The 19,793-nt window shown below is 40.3% G+C and overlaps 1 protein-coding gene across 11 annotated transcripts in view; it reads right to left on the reverse strand.

Moving 5' to 3' along the window:
* CADPS (calcium dependent secretion activator) overlaps positions 1-19,793 on the reverse strand; it is a 572,571-nt gene that overhangs the window by 89,661 nt on the left and 463,117 nt on the right. For 6 of the 11 annotated variants that reach the window (XM_020976388.2, XM_020976394.2, XM_078152117.1 and 3 more), the window contains 3 exons: positions 12,365-12,511; positions 8,946-9,101; positions 3,972-4,119 (listed from right to left, as the gene is read on the reverse strand). In XM_020976388.2, the coding sequence (XP_020832047.1) occupies positions 3,972-4,119; positions 8,946-9,101; positions 12,365-12,511 (451 nt within the window). The remainder of the gene's footprint in view (positions 1-3,971; positions 4,120-8,945; positions 9,102-12,364; positions 12,512-19,793) is intronic. The other 5 variants (XM_078152119.1, XM_078152120.1, XM_078152121.1 and 2 more) reach the window with 1 other exon arrangement.

Genomic DNA, 19,793 nt, shown 5'->3' on the forward strand with positions numbered 1-19,793 from the left:
TTGTCATTCAAGACCTTACAATCCTACCTCTAATCAATAAGACTTCCCCATCTAATACACTGCACTAGGTCTATATTCCTTTGGGGAGATGGCTTGTATTTACTCCAGATCTGGACAATGGATTAAAAAAAAAATCAAAGTGAAAGCTAATCTGAGAGTTGCTATTTTGTTTAATTAGACCTCAAACTTGAGGATGGAAGATCATTGAGGAGGAAGGAGTTAACCTTTCTTTTTATCCTCCTTCCAATGGTTGGGTTCATTGCTTCTTGTCTTTGAACCAGTCTATTACCCTTCATCCTGTTGTTGATGGCTGAACAAACCGCAAAGGTCCCTTTGATGACTTGGTATCATCAATCACAGAAACAGAATAGAAGCAGGGATTTGTTTTTGGTCTGTGTGTCGATAGTACCTTGCACATTGCCGAACATGTAATTGTTGAGTTGTTTTTTAGTTGTGTCTGACTCTTTGTGACCCCATTTGGGGTTTTCTTGGAAAAGATAGTTTGCCATTTCTTTCTCCAGCTCATTTTACAGATGAGAAAACTGAGGCAAAGAGGTTTAAGTGACTTGCCCAGGGTCACACAGCTTGTAAGTATCAGAGGACAGATTGAACTCATATCTTCCTCCAGGCCCAGTGCTCTAAAACTGCACCCTGTCCTTAGCTGTCCTAAATTGCTAGCACATGGTAGGTAATTAATAAACGCTAGTTGATTGATTGATCTGTCCAAATGCTGCCTCCCATAAAGGAATCAGCTCTGTATTACCTTAGACACCTAGCTTTTGATGGGAACCCTCCATTACCTCTTGATAAATCTTGTTCTGTGATTGGACATTCCAGAGTGGTAAAGAAGTCTTCTTTATATTGAGGGGAAACCTGTCTCCCTAGAATGTCTACTCTTTGGTCCAAATTCTCCCTTCTGGAGTAACCCAAAGCAAGTCAAATCCACCTCTTCTCTAAGGTTTAAGTTTGCTCTATAAGCCTTGTTGTTCTGTAGAAGAAGCCCTGAGCCAAGAGGAAGGAGACATGAGTTCTAGTCCTGGCTCAGCTGCTAATTAGCATTATGACCTTGTGGAAACAACTCCTTCCCTCTGGGCCTCCTTCAGTTTTCTTATATGCCAATGGAAGTGCCTCTTGACCCTAGCCCCTTAATTTCAGAAGTTAAATGTTTGGGAGAAATGAGTGTTTGAATGCCAGTTATAAAATTGGCCTTGGAGAGAGTGAAAGGAAAAAAGAAAAGTATTCAAAATATCGATAAACAAAACAAAAGAAGGATGTTCTCTGTAACTTATGCAGTGAGGATTTACATCTGATTTACAGATCTATTAGGTTCAGCTGTTTGTTAAAATATTATTCCCAGGCAACTACTACTCACTACAGCTAGGAGCTCTCAGAATCACTATATTAAAGACCTTAGAAAAGCACACACGTTTCTGTAAGGTCTGGGCTCCTGCCGGCTTTTTTTGGGGGGCTGCCTTACATTTCAGGTTAAGGGCTGCTTCCCACCTCAGAATGTGGTCCTTTTTCTGTTAGTGATTCAGTGATGTGGGGAGGGAGGTGCGAGGCAAGGATGGGGCTAGTGAGTCAGCAACATGTTTTGCAATGACGAAGGCTCTGGGACTAGAAAGGTGTGGCATGGGGAGGATGATAGTTGAGGACCTGTGTGGGGGATCAGCTGTGGAGTCCTTCATACCACCCATCATGCTTCAACTTTCCTAGACTTAGAAGGTTAAAACAACCAAGAACTAGTTGTGTCATTGAATCAGTTCTTGGTCAACATGAGAATGTACCCATCCTAAGCAACAGATCAATTTCACGATATGCACCAAAATCAGCCAAATTGGGCACTCAGTATGGTGTAGACCCAGCCAAACTAAAATCCGCCTCAGCCTGGCTATTGGCTGCTCCTGTCAAATTTCCAACCAGCTATGTTGTCCATGTGTGTAGGCATTGCCTTAATGAAACCAGACCTTAACTCTCTGGACAATGGTCATGGCTTCATGGTAGCAGGGGAAGTGAACAGTGAGGAGCTGTGGTTACTGTGCATTTGCTCCACTTAACCTCCTCTTTTCTCCTCCAACAGTTGTATTTAGGTGAGATAAGGTTAACAGTTTCTTGAGACAGGGACTGTCATCACCTTTGTATTGGTATCACTAGTGCCTAGTACAGAGCTACACATAGTAGGTGATTTGACAATGCTTATTGATAGCAGTGGAAAGAGGTAGTAGACAGAGAGCTGGCCTTGGTCACAGGAGCCACAGGAGCCCTCTACACCAACGAAATTACAATTCCAAATATAACTTATTGATTAATTTTTTTTGAACAAAATTTATTTTAAACAAATTTGATTAAGATCTACTATGTGCAAAGCACTCTGCTAAGTGCTAGGGATGCAAAAAAAAAAAAAGAGGAGAAAATGTCCCTCCCTTCAAGGAACTTACAATCTGCTAGAAAACATGTCACAAAAGGATTTGTGTGGAAGTGGAAAGGGACCGGACTCCCTTTTGTTTTGAGAATGCAGGGTGTTGTTTTTGGACTGGTTGCATGGCTAGGAATCTTTTTAGTACCAGCTGGTAGACCCACCTCCTTCTATTCCTGATGGCCTCATATGAGGGTTAGAGGTCTTGGGTTCACATCCTGGCTCCTATGCTAACTAGCTGTGTGATATGAGGGAAGTTACTTGATCTCTCTCTGTCTCAGTTTCTTCCTCTGAAACTAATCTTGAATGAAAGACGACGACTACCCAACTATAGAATCACTGTGAGGAAAGTGATTTGTGAACCTTAAAGCACTATACAGTTATTAATTATTCTTATTAGTACATAATCTCAGTCTTCTCATTGATAGCTTTTTGTCACATCTGAAGTCTTTAACCTGGTCTCTCTGAGACCCAGCAATTAGAATGATTAAGGAAGATAAAGAGAACTAATCTACAGCCCTACAGTGTCTGAGTCTATTACTGACCGCTGTTTAAGCCCAAATTGGGAGTCTTCTTCACAGGATGCTGCCTTAGGGGAAATAAGGTTGGGGATGATCTTGCCAGCAAGAGAATATCACACATAGACATTTAAAAATGGAAGATGCACAGAGAGAAAATAAATAATGAACAGGGAACAAATATAATTGAGTATAAATTCTGAACATGTAAGGCTGTATCAAAAAATCTGATTTAGGAGCAATTTATGCCAATTGGCAGGAACCTAAGAGTTGCCAGAAATGTTTCTGAATTAATTCTAAATTGGTATATGAATATCAAACTGGCTTGGCGCCATTGGGAGAAAACTGATCATGAGTCTTTAATCAAGCCCAACTTCCAGCTTCTTTCATCTTTCCATTTTAAATACCACATTAAGATTTGAAATATACCAAAGGACAAAACTTTTGGTCAGAAAAGACAAAAAAGTAAGGCTAGCAAGGTCTACAACTTACAGAGCTTGGTTACCTTGGGTTTGGGGAAAATTTAGGCATATACTGACCCATGCTTGGGCAATGTGGAGATTTGGAAAATGTGTCAGGCACATTATGGGATGAAAAGAGAAGAGTGATTTCTGCTTTCCAGATGTTTCCTATTGATAAATCATGTCCTACATGTGGGGTTTCTGTTGCATGTGTGAAAGGGACAAGCATTTAGGCAAACACAGATCTGCCTTCTAAATAGTGACACAGACTCTGTGAACGAGGTCGTGAACGTCACTTGGCTCAAAGGCACCTTATGCCCATGTTGGTCCCTGCCAATAACCACTTCCAAGTGCCTGAAATTCTGATCATGCATATTCATCAGAGATTTATTTGATAAACAGATCTTGAATATTCATCTGCATACCGTATATGTGGATGACTAAATTCACGAATGTTAGAGAATGTTTCTGAAACCAGCAGACTAGGGGATAAGATATTTGTGAAGTTTTCCCCTATACTTGATAGATGTTAAAAAAAAAATCTCCCTCCCCACCCCCCATTTTTTTTTTTTTTACCTCTTGGCCCATTTCCATACTGCAAAGTTTTGTTGATTGGGCCTTGGCATCAACCATAACATTAAACATGGTGCATATTGACTGTGGGACTCGGAAATCTGTCGATCGGCTGGTTTTTTGCAGCTTAACTTCAAATGCAATCCTGGTTCTATTAAAACAAAATGGGGAAAGATCATTTCAATGTTAAGACTGTAACAGGTGGAGGAGACATTTCAAGGGAGGGCAGTGAAATAGAAAATTGAATACGATAATCAGTAGCAGTCCACAATGATTTCAAATGGGTGCTGATGAATATCAATTTCCAGACCCAAGAGGGCCATATGGAGTAGGTCCTGGTCAAGAAAGCTTCCAGCCTCTACAGGACACGCCACAGTCACAGTAATAGTCAGAGACAGTGTAAATTGGAATGCAGAGCCTGTTGAGTTTGAATACCCAAAGTCATCTTTGAGTACTTCACAAAGAGCTTTGATGGTGGTTAGACTCCGCAGCATATTAAATCAACCACACCTTATGATGCTCCCCAGGGAAGGATGCATAGCTGTCTGCTGTCTTGATATACTATCATGGACCAGAAGCATGCCAAGGGGGAAGGGCAGACATCGGAGACCTCAAACCACCAGGGCGCTGCCCCAATCAAAGTTTTCCTCTTTTTTTTTATTCCCCCTTCAGTTTCACACAGACCATCAAGGTTCATTTTACCTCTCTTGCTTAAATGTGCTAGCTGAGGACAGCCTGACAAGAATGGAAATGCCCAGGTACCTTCCTGGGGCAAACAGATACACTTGCTCCTTTCCCATCTCTACAGCTCTGTTGTACTTCTCTCACTGCTGTGCTAATAGAGATTATCCTGATTTCAGATAAAATCCTTCCTTTCTTGGCAGTCCAGTATGAACCTGAAACTTGCTGTATTAACAGCCTCACTGAATGTGCTATGGGAACCCACAAGTACAGAAAAATTAACTCATTAACTAATGCTCCATGGTAAAATTATTGTATATGCAAGTTTGTTCAGATTGCCAATTGCCTTGTTTTATTATTTCTTTTTCCAGAGAAAGATTCAAAAGCAGTTTCTAATCTCCCTGTACATTTGATGGGGAAAAGCAAAACCATGATGACCTTATTCTATTGCCTTCTTACTATAAAGACCTTCTCCCCACTTTAAAACTTTTTAATGAACATCTTAATTCAGAGGCAGTCAGTAATGCAATAGAATCTCATTGTAACAAGAGCCAGGTATGTTCCATTGGTACTGTTATGGACTCCTCCCCAATGTAACAATAAAGTCTTGTCAGTACCAGGGGTGGGATCCTGTGGTCTTGAGGCCACATGTGAACCTCTAGGTCCTCAAGTGTGGCCTTTTGACTGAACCCAAACTTCACAGAACAAATCCCCTTAATAAAAGGATTTATTTTGTAAAACTTGGACCCAGTCTAAAGGCCGCACCCGAGGACCTAGAAGGCCACATGTGGCCTTGAGGCTACAGGTTCCCCATCCCTGGATATGCTTTGACAACAATCTAGGGGTGAGTCCTACCCCTTGAGATGTATGTGATAAAGGGGAATTCTTCTATATTTAAAAAGGAATCAGGAAATAACGGGACCCATAAAATTCCATTCTATTTTAATTGTAACAAGTTAATGTCACTTAGTCTCTATGGACCTCAGTTTTCTCATCTATAAAATAGGGTTGGCAAAAGAACTGTCTTCACTGAGCTATTGTAAGAGAATTTATGTAAAGTGCTATACAAATATTATTATAATTTTTGTTGCTTGCATTATTATAGCACTTCTTTTCATTATCCCATTATTACTTACTAATAAATAACAGAAATCTTGTCACTTGCCTCAGAAATCTTACTAACTATGGGACAACCAAAATTAAAGAGTAGTCTGATTGAGAAAAGAGTGATGAACATACCCGACAGAACCTTAGTGTACTAAAGTAAATTGAAGTGGAATTTTCAAGTCAGAACTCATATTCTTTAAAAAATATTTTTAAAAAAGAATCATCCATAAATTGCCCACAAGCATCTTAAAAGGCAAGCGTGGCTTAACTTGTTTTCTTACCATAGTGCTCATTTAGCAGCAAACACAAATCCATCCTATTTTTTTGTGTCTTGAGCAACAACATTTTATGGTTAAAAGAATCGCCAAATAGCCCTTTCAAGAGAGGTTCCTAAGGCTCTCACTATAGTTAGACCAAAGAAAGATATGGAGTGGAATGCGTCTTTCAATTCCCATTCCATTAACTGTGTCCCATTCATTTTCACAGGAGAAGTGACCTCTCTTCTATTAAGTTCAAGGATTGTTGGGAGGTGGAAAGATGTGTGTGCATGAATACAAAGTCTTTGAGTAGAATTAGAAGTGAGAGGGCTGAACAGATGGCTGCTTCTACCTGTAACAGACTGTAAAGCCAACCAACGAATGAGTAGCTTATGAAATTGATTTAAATTTCAATAAAACCTAGACATTCCTAGACGTATTTCCTTTACTGCTTTAATATTCGTATCCAGCATATTTGTTCATTATGTAGTATCAGGATACAGACAAGTTCCAGATCCACAGCATGGGCTCCATGTTGTGAATCTTGAAGCTACGATTTGATAACACTTTCATGTGACTTTTGCGTGGCTCAAGGTATTCTTAGAGACTCCTGAATATACTTTCTCAGTTCTTAATTCTAAGACTCGAGTTTGATCATCTGAATTGGGAGAATCTATCAAGGAATCACATACTCAGGGCTAACTGAAGGCAAATTTATGAAATGGACAAATCGCATTTCTCACCCACCCCTCTGCTTTCAATTCTTTCAGCCTTTCCCAGTGCTGACAGGTCAAAGAGTCCTCATGCTATATACAGTCTTCCTTCATGTCCTCATTTTTGCCTCCCCTTTCATATGTCTATTAAAATGAACCTGATCACTGTGAATGCTTGATGGGCTATCCTTCCATGGTAACATCAATTTCAGCAGGGATTTTTCTGGAGAGGAGTGACTGTAATGGTTATGGAGTACCTGGTCATCTTGGTCAACTTTTGGGCTGGGTTATTGTGAGGCCTTTCAGTGTCTGTCAGATTCTACCATGGAGCTGTTCTTACATTCTGTTTATGTTCAGGGTCAACTACTAATGGATATACTTTTTTATATTTTTGATAGGTATGAGGAAAGGAATCTGAGAAATGTACTTATGGTTGCTATAGGATGTATAGAAAATGGCATTAAAAGTTCCACTGAGGTCTGATTGAATGGGTTACCTTTGAATTTTGGGAGTGGTTTATAGAAGGAAACCAGAGCCTAGAGGAGGGGTGAGGAACCTTCAGCCTCAAGGCCACATGGGGCCCTCCAGATCCTCAAGTATGACTCTTCAACTGAATCCAAACTTCATAGAACAAATCCCCTTAATAAGAGGATTTGTTCTGTAAAAGTTGGACTTAGTTACTGATTCCCAGCTGGTCTGTCTTTGGGAACATCCCTTTTGTCAGTCCAGAGCCCAAGATTCCCCTTGGCATGTTGGGAGTTTGGCTCCCTCCCCCTGCAGTAACCATGTATGCATATATGCATCAGTTGTTTTTCCCTCTGAGGCATTAACTGCAGCTGGCATCTGCCGCACCCAAGAGCACACCCAAGGCCCTAGAAAGCCACATGTAACCTTGAGGCTACAGGCTCCCCACCCCTGGCCTAGAGAATCCCAAACCTGAACCTTGAAGTAGCATCAAATGGCTCCTCAGACCAGCTATTGCCATGGCAATAATCTGTTGCCCTAGGCTGCCCTCGTTCTCCTTCAGTTACATAGCCTTGAACTTCTTTTATTCCTCAAAACAGGAGAAAATGGTGACATAAATTTCCATCTTCCTCATCCCAACAAGTGCAGCTGACTTGCTATGGTACATGATATCTTAAGAAACATGGGGTTCACTAGTTTTTTTTCCAGTAAGATTAAAAAAAGATAATGCATTTATATTCTGGAGTGGCCTCTGCAAGTACTGCATGGGATTGAGTCTGGCACCATGGCTATGCTGATCAATTGATATTAATTTGATAACACTTCTGCACCTGTCATCCTTCTAGATCCCCTACTTTTCCTTACAACTGGTGTGGATGTTTCAGTAGCCCCATTCCTTCCCTCTCTAACATAAAATGAGTCCGTTGTGTACTCAAGTGATGAAATAGGTGCTTCTTGGGCAAACAGAGTATTTATTCCATGAACTATTCTCTCTCTTTGGCATATCCATTTGGCTTTACATTTTCCCAGAACAGCTGTAACTAGGAAAGGGTGAGTGAATTTAGATTGTGCTCACAACACATATAATCTTTTAATGATAGGAACAATAGAACTTAGCATGTAGTTAACAAGAATTTTTTTCTTCCTTCCCTCCTTTTTCTTTATCTTTCTTTTTCTTTCTTTTTCTTTCTTTCTTTCTTTCTTTCTTTCTTTCTTTCTTTCTTTCTTTCTTTCTTTCTTTCTTCTCTTCTTCCTTCCCTTCTCCCTTTCTTTCTCTCTCTCTCCTTCCCTCCTTCCCTCCTTCCTTCCTTCCTTCCTTCCTTCCTTCCTTCCTTCCTTCCTTCCTTCCTTCCTTCCTTCCTTCCTTTCTTCCTTCCTTCCTTCCTTTCTTTCTTTCTTTCTTTCTTTCTTTCTTTCTTTCTTTCTTTCTTTCTTTCTTTCTTTCATTTAGATGCCTTCTTGAGTGGCGCTCTTTAGAACCTACCAACTGACAAAATGCAAAGTTGCTCAACTTTGGCTTGCCTGCCGCATACTTAATACTTGCTTGCTGGCTTGACTAGCCTTCTTGGTGTAAACACGTTAACCGAGCCGCTTTCTTGGTGGTTACCGCATCGTGTGCATGATCCAAAGGCCAGATGTCATTTTCTGGTAGCCGTGTTCACTTTCTCTCTCTAGCATACCTCAAAAGAATCTGTTATTCACCATCCAATACAGTCAGTGGGCTGAACCTAAGCTGTGGAGGCACACAGGCTCACCTTTTCACACAGGACTCGATCATGTCACTTGCCATCAGTTTCAGACGCTGTTCTAGGTGCTTTCCAAATTCTTCCTCTGGCCAATGCAGATCCCTAATGAAAGTCTGCAGAGCATCAAGTTTCCAGAAGAGATCTTCCGAGGTGCCTGACCCGTTACTGGCAGGACAGAACAAAAGCAAAGGTCATGACCTACTCACCGCTTAAAGAAACCCGATCACGCCAACAACTGTGCTTGGGCAAACAGTGGTTCTAACATACAAAACACGGTGGCAGGGTGGGGGGGGATTTCCACCAGCAGGATTTTGAGTTTTACCATACATTTACCTAGTCAGCTGGGTTAATCAAATCATTCCAGACCAATAAGAAGATAAAATGATATATGCCTTAGAAGAATGACTAGGGGAGAGGTGTATGGTAAAAATCAGCCTTCTTTCAATAACCACATTAACATATGTGATGATTCACACGAAGGCCACATGTTGAGATAGAAAAATCTCGATCAGTAATAACTACATGTCAGCATCATGCAGTTATCCAGATTCAGAGCGTCATGCATTTCCTCCGCTCCCCTCCAAACTGGAGGGCTCTTGGAGATTTCAGATTGCCAGGTAAAGGACAGTGCTAACAAGTGGTGAGCGAGGACATGCTTTGTCTCTTGCGGGGCCGGGATGAATCGATTGACCTTGGGTCCACTGAGATACCTTGAATCCAAGATCTCGGTTTGCTTTATTGACTCAGATTTTTCTCAGACCAGCCTATTGCAAAGGCAACTTCATGACTGGGAGCTGGGGAGGCTAATGGAATATTTGCAAATGCTTCGGACCAGTGATAAGACCTGAGCCCTTCCACCAGCTCGTGGACTTTACCCACTCTCCTGTACTGACTGAGCCATCAGTCTCCATGTGGTTCTTTACAATGGCATCTAAAAAACATTCACCTGGGGAAGCAAACTCTGGGCCTGGATAGCATTGAGTGGGTACAAAGAAAATGCTCCACATTTCACCCTTTTGCCATTCTCTGCTTCAGCCTCTCTCTTGTAGCAAGGACAGTGGGAGCTCTGAGAGATGCCACCCCCCCTCCTCGCATACCACGAATGCTAACACAGTAATTTATAAGATGTCCAACACACCATGCATTACCACTTGTTCTGACATCGTCTATAGAAACAGATGAGAGTGGGTGTTTCTATTGTGACAGATGCCAGCTGCATTGAGTTAATGCTTCAGAGGGAAATACAACTGATGCATATATGCATACATGGCTACTGCAGGGGGAGGGAGCCAAACTCCCAACATGCCAAGGGAAACCTTGGGCCCTAGACTGACAAAAGGGATGTTCTCAAAGACAGACCAGCTGGGAATCAGTAACTAGATGTTTCTGACACAAAGGAGAAGGTAACATGGAAACATGTCGTTAGAATGAAAAGTGATCAAAGGAAACTGGGATCATGAAAAGATATAGAATCAGGCATTTCCTGGTGGGTGATCGTGAAATGAGGCCTTCTTTCTTTCCTTTTTCTTTAAATGAAGGAAGTAACTGTATGTGGAAGTTCAGCCTTTCCCCATCCTATGCTTGGAAAACACCCCACAACTTTGACTAGTCTAAGCCCCGTTTTGGAACTGCATGGTTGTATGTTTTAAATCATTAAGTACATATGAATGCAATGATTGGTATTTATTACAACAACATTTTGACACCCATCTGGTTTCATAGTTTCGGAAAATTTCTTCTAGGGTTTTTTTTCTTTTGAAGAGCTTATTATTAAGTTTTGACATGAGGAAAAGAATATTTTCTTTTTATTTTTGAGATAAACTGTTAATGTTAAGGCAATAGCACCAAAATTATTTTGATTGCTTAGAAGTTCCCAAAATGTGTTCCCACTCATGCCTTAATTAATTGAACAGAGACCATTATCTGCTTTATTATCATGTCTTGATTCATATCTTTTCAAAAAAAAACCCCAATGTCACAGAGCATGCACAGAGGGAAGGAATAAAAGCTTTCAAGTATTTTTAAATTTTGTAACAGATACTGCCTAAGCTAACTTTTAACACTGTCATCTTAGCATGGATATGACTTGGGTTTCTTTCATGGTTTTGTTTCCAAGAAAAGTTTGGGGAGATTTTTTAGTTGTTTTTCTAAAGATAATCAGACACATTGATCATATCATTCCACTGTTATTTCATCCAGATAGAATTTTTTCTCTTAAGGTTTGGCTTTAAAAAAGGTTCCAAGTATAGATATAACTGACATGCTTAGTTCTTTACTTGGACTGTTAAAAACAAAACAAAACAAAAACCCTCTGAACTAGTGCAAGGCAACCTTGATGAATGGGATTTTGAGATATTACAACATCATTGCCCTATGGAAGCCATTTTTTATTTCTTTGATTAAAATGCTTCCCTTTGAAAACGTGCCAGTTTCTTCTCTCAAGGAAAAGCTTATTGGGCCTATAATTAGCAGTGGTATAAGAAAAAAAGGATCAAAGCAGGGTATAGAATGGCTAAGCCTTATTCGCTTATTTAATCATATATGTGGTTCTAATTTCATTTCCATGGGGTAAAGTTTGGGAACATTGGTTCTCCTTCTTGCTAGGGGGAAAAAGATGAGAGGACTCATTTCCTAAACTGGAAGATATACTTAACAAAAATTTCTAGAAAGACCGTTTGCTCATCTGTTTACCTGTGCCAAAGAGAATAACCATTTCTAATCCTTTTTTGGGAAGGTGATTGTAAAAGTAGGTCTTCCAAATAACAATGCTCATTGATTTCAGGACTATTTAAATGATGTATTCTTCACTACTCATATTCTGTAGCCATTACTAACTGTTAGCCATTTGTGCATACTCTACTAGTTAACAACTTTAAGGATTCTGGATATCACTGGCATGGGTCTTCCCTTCAACAATGTAGACCATTAGCAAGAATGACCTACTCAGAAGAGCTTATTATCATTCTGAAACATGTTCTCTGGTTATTAGAGTGCCTAAGAATCACAAAGACATCTAGGAAGGTAATGGTTCCCTATATTGGACCTGCAACTGGTCAAAGACCAGGGGCCGAGCCATTGCCAAGGTCTCTTGTGCCCTTCCACATGAACATTTCCATGTGCTTATATTACCTGTATCAGTTAAAAAACAAACAAACAATTCTATTGTAAAAAACTGGAAGCAAAAGTCAGCTCCCCAAGCTTTCGGTGGGCGTAAGACAAATTGTTAGTGCTGAATATAGAAAACTCCTTACAAACACCATGCATGCCAGAAATAAACAATATTGTCTCTGTATGATCAGCAAAATATGTCTAATTATCTGTCTCCATCTCTGTTTCGAAATTACATAGGATGCATAGAAATAAACAATACATATCCATGCCAAGATCACTTAAATTTAAATTAGAGCTAATGTGGACTGAATACACACTCAGCATCATAGATAGCAGCCATCCATGACGGTGCCGAAAAAGTAGGCATTTGTGGGATGCCTAGAGGGATGTTAACTGGTAGATTGGGTACTTTGGGTAGATTCACATTAGGTAGATTCACATTGGGTAGGGTACTGGTTAAACTCCTGTGGAAGAAACAGACAGAAAGAAAAAAATACCATCACAATGACAATGTAGATGTGGCAGAAGCAGGGGAGAACTGTAACTCAACTGGTTAAGTCAACGAGAAGACAACGGGGCGAGCAACACACATCAGCACATCAGAGAGCAAGGAGCCACAGGTATAGGAACTTCCCTGGGGCTCAGCACTCAGAAGCAGACGGCAAAAACATTGACTGACAAAAAAAAATGAGTCAAAATTGGAAGGGAGCTTATCGACACCCACATACAATGATCACATACTTCCCTCGCCTTTTGGGAATTGGCTTTTGTTTCCAGATCTTGACAATGATGGTCTAAAACCTGATGGGTCCAAAATGTGCACAGCACAGTGGAAAAGGTGCAGGCTTTGGGGTCTGAAGACCTGGCTTGAATTCCTAGATCTTACTGTATGACCTTGGGCAAGTCATTTCTCTTCCTCTATCCCTCAATTTTCTTATTTGTAAAATGAGGGGGTTTGGACTAGGTGACCTCTAGGATCCTTTCGAGCTCAAAATAATAATGCTATTTTAGATGGATGGAGCTGTTATTACTAGCCCTGAACCTTCATAACTGGTGATTTAAAAGTTGCAGGAATGAGTATAGATACTGAAACAGTTTTGAGACTGTTGCATAGTGGATAGTGAGCCCTCCTTGAAGTCAGCAAGACTTGAGTTCAAGTTTCACCACTGACACCTAATGGCTATGTGACTCTGGACAAGTTATGTAACTTCTCAGTAGCTCCAATCAAATGTCTAAGGCTATACTTTGCAGAACTGGTGGTAGTTTGCATTGGTAGAAAGTATTCCTCACTGGGAGTTTCCAGAACCAATTAAATCATTGGTGAGGCAAAAAATCAAAAAGGAACCTTTCATCTTCTTGCTTTTTTTTTTTTGCATGAAGAAATTGTTAACAGTTATTTAGCTTTTGAGATAGACTAACTACTCAGGGCAATATTCTCTTGGGCATTTCTTGAGCCCAATGGCAACAGATAATAACACGCTGTTCACCTGCATCAATATTTGGGGGAGGGTGGAGACCTTAAAGGTGACAGGCAGAAATTGAAAGCTACAACTGCTGCCTTCGAAGCCAACGAGGCCACAGCATAGGGAAAAGATTTTTTAAGAAGTATTAAGAAAAAAGGTTAACCTTTGTTTAATCTTACCAAGACCAAAAGAGAATGAAAATGTCTTCTCTGAGGTTAATTTCATCCAACTTGAAGTAGATAGAAATGTGTGGGATTGGAAAATAAAGTATTCCAAAAACGTTTTTTTTCTTTTTAATATGAAGTCCTTAGATACAGCAAGAAAAAAAATGGATTTAAATTATTAGATTAGAGTTTGTTTGTTCCTTCAGTGAAGACTGGGCCAGTTGGTGGATGGTTTCTTATTGTCAAAGGAGGAATCAACAATAAGAACAAAAGAAGTCTCTCTCTCTCTCTCTCTCTCTCTCTCTCTCTCTCTCTCTCTCTGTCTCTGTCTCTCTCTCTCTCTCTCTGTCTCTCTCTCTCTCTCTCTCTTTCTATTTCTCTCTGTCTCTCTCTCTTTTGATGGGTGGGTGGGTGGGTGGTGGGGTAGGGGTAGAGAGTGATGTCATACAATGCTACAGGACTGGCAAAATCATCTAATCTATGAGAACATTTCTATGGTGCCTAATTTAGCCAGGCAAAAGCCAGAGCCAAGGCTGTATCTGAGAAGAGCCCTGCCTTTACTCTCAAGCAGGGCTGACAGCCCTTTGGCAAAGAGTCGGGGCTCTCTTTTCGGCTCTCCTCAAGAAGATGGTGTACCTTGCCAAGCCAGCTCTGCCTTAGACAGGCTGTGCACTGCAAACTCAGACTCCTGGAGGAGTCACGACTGACTCTGGTCTGACTTGACAAGATTCCCATCTATCAGAGGTTCTTTGGGTTCATGTTCAGATCTCCTAGATGCCTGGACATTTGCTTTTATCATGATTTTATTTCAATAGTTATCTGGTTACAGAAAATTATGAGCATGGCTTTAGTTCCAGCATAAACAGAACAAAAAAAACCCATTAGTTTTTGTTTGCAGTGAATTAGATGAACCAGAATTATGTCTACTGTGATTCCCATTATGGGGAAACCAATGGGCAATGGGAATTCTCTCTGTCTGTCTGCCTCTCTCCTCCATGTTGAGATTTGAGGGGGACAATGATTAGTCAATAGAAAAATAATAATGTGGGCACACGGTGCAAGCTCTGGAGTCAGAAGACCTGGATTCAAATTTTGCCTCTGTCACTGCCTATTTGACCTTGGACAAATCAGTTTCTTCCCTGGGCATCAGTGTTCTCACCTGTAAAACAAGAGGGTGGCCTCTCTAATCCCAAGAAGAGTACAAGGGAAGACATTTTTCATGTTTTCCTGTTGTGCTGGTGAATTTATTTGTCTTTGTATTTGGTCCCTGAAGGTTCCCAGACTTAAGCGCTACTCTGTAACCAAACCATCCACTGTTTCCACTGAGACATGTGCCAGCCTATATAAGCAAATGTGATCATTAAGCGAGGCACGCAGTGCATAATGATGGAGGAATTAGCGAATCGTTAGAGATGGTAGCCTGGGAAGTTACAAATGTCAGTGCTGAGTAAATGAAAAGCAGCGAGGAATGAATAACGTACAAATGTATGCAAACGCAACTTAATTTACACAGATTAGCTTGATGGTTGGTGCACAAGTCAGAAAAGAGCTTTGTTTTCCATTCTAAAATTAAAAAGTAGACCTATTAACAAAACATACTGTATTAGTAAAATCTGACATTTGGAATGGAATACTGAGCTGTACTCACACGGAAACATTTCCTTTATACAACACATTATGATGCTAGACTTTTAGAAATGATAAAATATTATTTATTTAGCAAAATAATGTAATGTATTAATAACATTGCTAATATTTGATTTGGATATTAATAGCATATCCTAATAAGTAAGCAATTCTAAATAACGCACAATATTTTACTAATACACATGTGGATAGTATGGGCGTCCACTTTTTGAATGGTGAAATGCTACTATTTGGCTATGGGCAAGTTTCTTCCCCCTCTCTGCTCCTCAGTTTCCTCATCTGTAGAATGGGGTCAATATCCCTCTACTACCTCCCTTACAGGGCTGTTCTGAGGAAACTGCTTTGTAAAACTACCAGGTCCTGTAGAAATAGGAGTTACTAATCTCACCTTAATCTGTTGAAATTGTTATTATTGGAAATCATTATTTTAAAAAGTTCTCCAGCTGTTATATAGAAAATTAATTCCATCATGTCCCTTCTTTACTGTCACAATTGGGAATCTCCAGATATTGCGTGATTCTCATGGACAGTTAAAAATACCAAATGATTGCCTTAATTTTAGAATATACCAGGGAGAATGAGTAGGAACACCTTAGTAAAATGAAAACTATTTGAAGGCTAGGGCTGCTTTATTTTCCATGTACTTCACATCCTAGCACAATTGGCTTTCTTCTAGAGAGCTATGTTATAAATAACATTCTTAGAATCCAGTCTTTTTGGTGCATTTAGGCACAAAAGGACTTACATTTTTTTTCTCCTATTGATATGTGTACCATGTGTGGATAACCTTTTCTTCCTCAGACCCTAACTTCCCTGAAGGCATGGACTGCGTCTTTTTATGTGTGTCTGTTCCTCCACCTCATCCCCACTTCTAAGCACAGTGTTTAGCTTATACTGGAGTCAAGAAATGAATATTCACATACAGAAATTTCTTGTCCCTCTAAATGTTTTTAAACTTGTTAGTTTAATGGAAACCCAATTTTTAAAAAAGAAAACTAACAAAAATCATGATTTCCAAATTTCTTGAATAACGCCTCTGCCTCCCATGCCTGGATTGTTTTTCTCTGCCTCTTAGAATCTTTAGCTCCCTTCAAAGCTTGACTCAGGCACTACCTCCTTTCCATATTCCCTTAATGTAAGAATTCTTAATCTTTTTTTTGTACCGTGGACAAATTGGGCAGTCTGCTGGAGTCTGTGGACCTCCTCTCTGAATGTTTTTAAATACAAAAAATAGAATACATAGGATTATTTAGGGGACCTATTATATTGAAATACAATGATCAAAAATATATTTTATAAAGTTCATAGAACCTGGGTTAAGAACTCCTACCTGGTTCTTAGTGTACTCCCACTCCAAGTTACTTTGTATTTATTTTTTATATTGTCTTTATTTACTGGTCTGTTTATATGTTACCTCTCTCCCTCTAGTGGAATGTCAGCTCCTTGAGGGCAGAGACAGTTTACTTTTCGTCTCTGAAATTCTAGTGCCTAGCAGAGTGCCCACACATAGTAAGTACTTAATCGTTGCTTCTTAAATTGAATTAAATTAATTTCCAATAATCCCAGGAGCTGAGGAAGTTGAGAAAAAAGGCTGAGAATGGTGAGGCACCACAGTGCTGGATATGCCCTGAGAGGAAGTGGAAATGGCTTTCAGTTAGATGGAGTTGAGAAGAATGACTCCACCTGACCACATAGCCATGCTGGGAATGGGGGGTGTTGAGGGGAGGCTTTAAATTTAAAGGCAGAGAATTGTTTTCGAGATATCTTCACAGGAGGAAGATTCCAAATGAGTGGAAAATATTAAGGACCTGTCCCTGCCCCCATCTTTAAAAAAAAGTAAATGAGAAAACATCAGACCCTCCCCCTCCTCATTTTTTCACATTTTTTCATTATTTTTACATACTTGATGAGAATGGTCAATGCTTCACTGCCTGCCCAGGGGATAATCCAGGCTCATAAGAGAGAAAAGGAATAGATTGTGTAATTTTCTACAAAGGACCCACATCTTTACAGTGTCACTTGACCGACAGGTATAGAAGGATATCAGCTAGCGTTTGTTAACTTCCCTCTACCGATTCCCTATCCCCAAAGCAGACATATCTTTGTTTAACCATTCAAAGAGTATTCAGATAAAGTGAAGTATAAAATAAGGGAACGTCTGCTCACCAGAGGTGAGCTCAAAGCTAAAATAAAAGAGGCCCTCATTGAAGATGTTCTCCAAATACTCCTGTGTGACCCAGGGGAAAGAACACTGAGTCTTGGGTCAGAGGACACAAGCTCAAATCTTGCCTCTGGCACTGAGTACCTGTAAGCCTTTGGACAGATCACTTAAGTTCTCTGTGTTTCTCTCTCTCTCTCTCTCTCTCTCTCTCTCTCTCTCTCTCTCTCTCTCTCTCTCTCTTCTTCTCTCTCTCTCTCTTCTCTCTGTCTCTCTCTCTGTGTGTCTCTCTGTGTGTCTCTCTCTTTCTGTCTTTCTCTCTTTCTGCCTCTGTCTCTCTCTCTGTCTGTCTGTCTCTTTCTCTCTCCCTCTTTTTCTTTCCCTTTTACCCTCTCTCCCTTTCTCCTCTCTTCCTCTCTGTCTCTATCTCTCCTTCTCTCTTTCTTTCACTTTCTCTTTCTCCCTCTTTCTCTTTCCCCCCACTCCCTTTTTCCCCTCTTCCTCGCTGTCTTTGTCTCTCCATCTTTCTCTCTCTGCCTTCTTCTTCTGTGAAAGATGCAGCAGATAGATAATAAGCTGGGTCAAGAATTGAATATGAAGAAGAGATTGATTGGATGGCAACTAAGAAATTGCTTAGTACTCAGTATGCTCATATTTAAAAAAACAAAAAAAACCCCAAAAACCTCATTAGTCTCTCAGTAATGATCAATGGTTGTGAGTCACAGAACATCAGCAATGTTAGAGGAATTAAAATTGCAAGAGTCTCAGAGGGCACATGTGAGATGAAGGTAGGCTGCAGTGTTACTATAACAATGTGAGAAGTGTCCTAGAAGGCATCATTAAGGACATGCATGAATAGGCAAGTAGTGAGAATGAGGGATGGACTGTGTCAGTTCTGCACTGGGTTGGAATGTATGTGTGCTTTGCACCATTCATATGTGCATACTACAACCTACTCACACTTTTCCATTCTGTATAATCCTTGTCCATGCTCTTCCTAAAACCCTCCAAAGAGGATCCCAACCTAATTATCACCTCTTCATTCCACTACTTTGATAGCCTCCTAATTTGTTTCCTGGTTTCCCAAGTCTGCCTTTTTGTCTCCATCTTCCCCAAAGCTTCCAAAGCAGGAGTCTTACCTGGCCCTCCTAACTACCAGTGCCCTCCTTCTCAAATTATTTCCTATTTGCTTTCCCATGCAAATATATCTCCCTTGCTCCTCTCAGTTGACCATGGAAACCCCTAGAGGGCATGTTGGGACTGTTATTCATTTTGCCTTTGTGTGCCCAGTGCCTAGCACAGTAGGTGCTTAATAATTGTTTGTGGAATTGGATTCATTGGAAGATTGATCTGATACACTGGAGGGATTCTTTGGGATCTTCTGTGGTTTTATGGCTACCTTTGAAGCCCTTGGTCTCTACACCTATTTTTCCTTGTTTTTACTACATCACTGACATACCTTCTCTTCAGGTCATACAGTAGTTAAGTCATATATATTATGTATCTATACAACAGTACATATCACTGATCATGTTTTTTTAGCACCACTGCTTGGGTACAGCACACTGCCTTTCCTGCTGTCCTCTACCCTAAAGGTATTCCAGCATTTTTTTTTTTGGCTGGATTCTCTTAGGAGGACTCCAAGTAAGGCATGGACAAAGATTCCACAGGGTGAGAAAAATGTGGAAGGATTGCAATCTATACCAGGGGAGGGACTATCCACACCGCTGAGATTATCGACCTGTCTCAGTTTCTTTGTGATGACTAACTTGACACTACTGGGTGAAGTGAACTGAAGGTGACTTTTGATGAAATCTGGTCACTTCTAAAAACCAATTGGAAGAGGTGCTGGTTGTGAGGGAGACATTTTAGAATAAAGTCAAGGGAAACATAATGTGTATCTGAACTTGTTGAGAAATTCATTTGTCCTGTGTTTTAGCCTTGAGATCAAAACATACACTGTACCAGCAGATGGGTGACTTTTGGCAGAACTGGCACTCTGCATCATTTTGGGATAGAATGTGTACTTGGCTGTGCCAACTGCAAACGAGTGCCATGTATATGGAAGATCCTTGGCCTTAGAATTGGAAGAGACCTTCATGAGCATCTAGTCCAAAAACCTTTATTTGACAGATGGGGAAACTGAGGCCCATAAAAGTGTAGAATTTGTCCAACAAAAATAGTAAGTAGCAGCATAACTCTTCAGCAGTACTTCGATAGTAGTGTCAATTTCGATCTTATGTTATTATAATCAATACTTTGTCTAAGAGGTAGATAATAACTTTTGTACAGGTTACTTTGTGGAGTGACATTT

The sequence above is a fragment of the Phascolarctos cinereus genome, unplaced genomic scaffold, assembly GCF_003287225.1.
Source record: "Phascolarctos cinereus isolate Bilbo 61053 unplaced genomic scaffold, phaCin_HiC Scaffold_4;HRSCAF=312, whole genome shotgun sequence".
NCBI lineage: Eukaryota > Metazoa > Chordata > Mammalia > Diprotodontia > Phascolarctidae > Phascolarctos > Phascolarctos cinereus.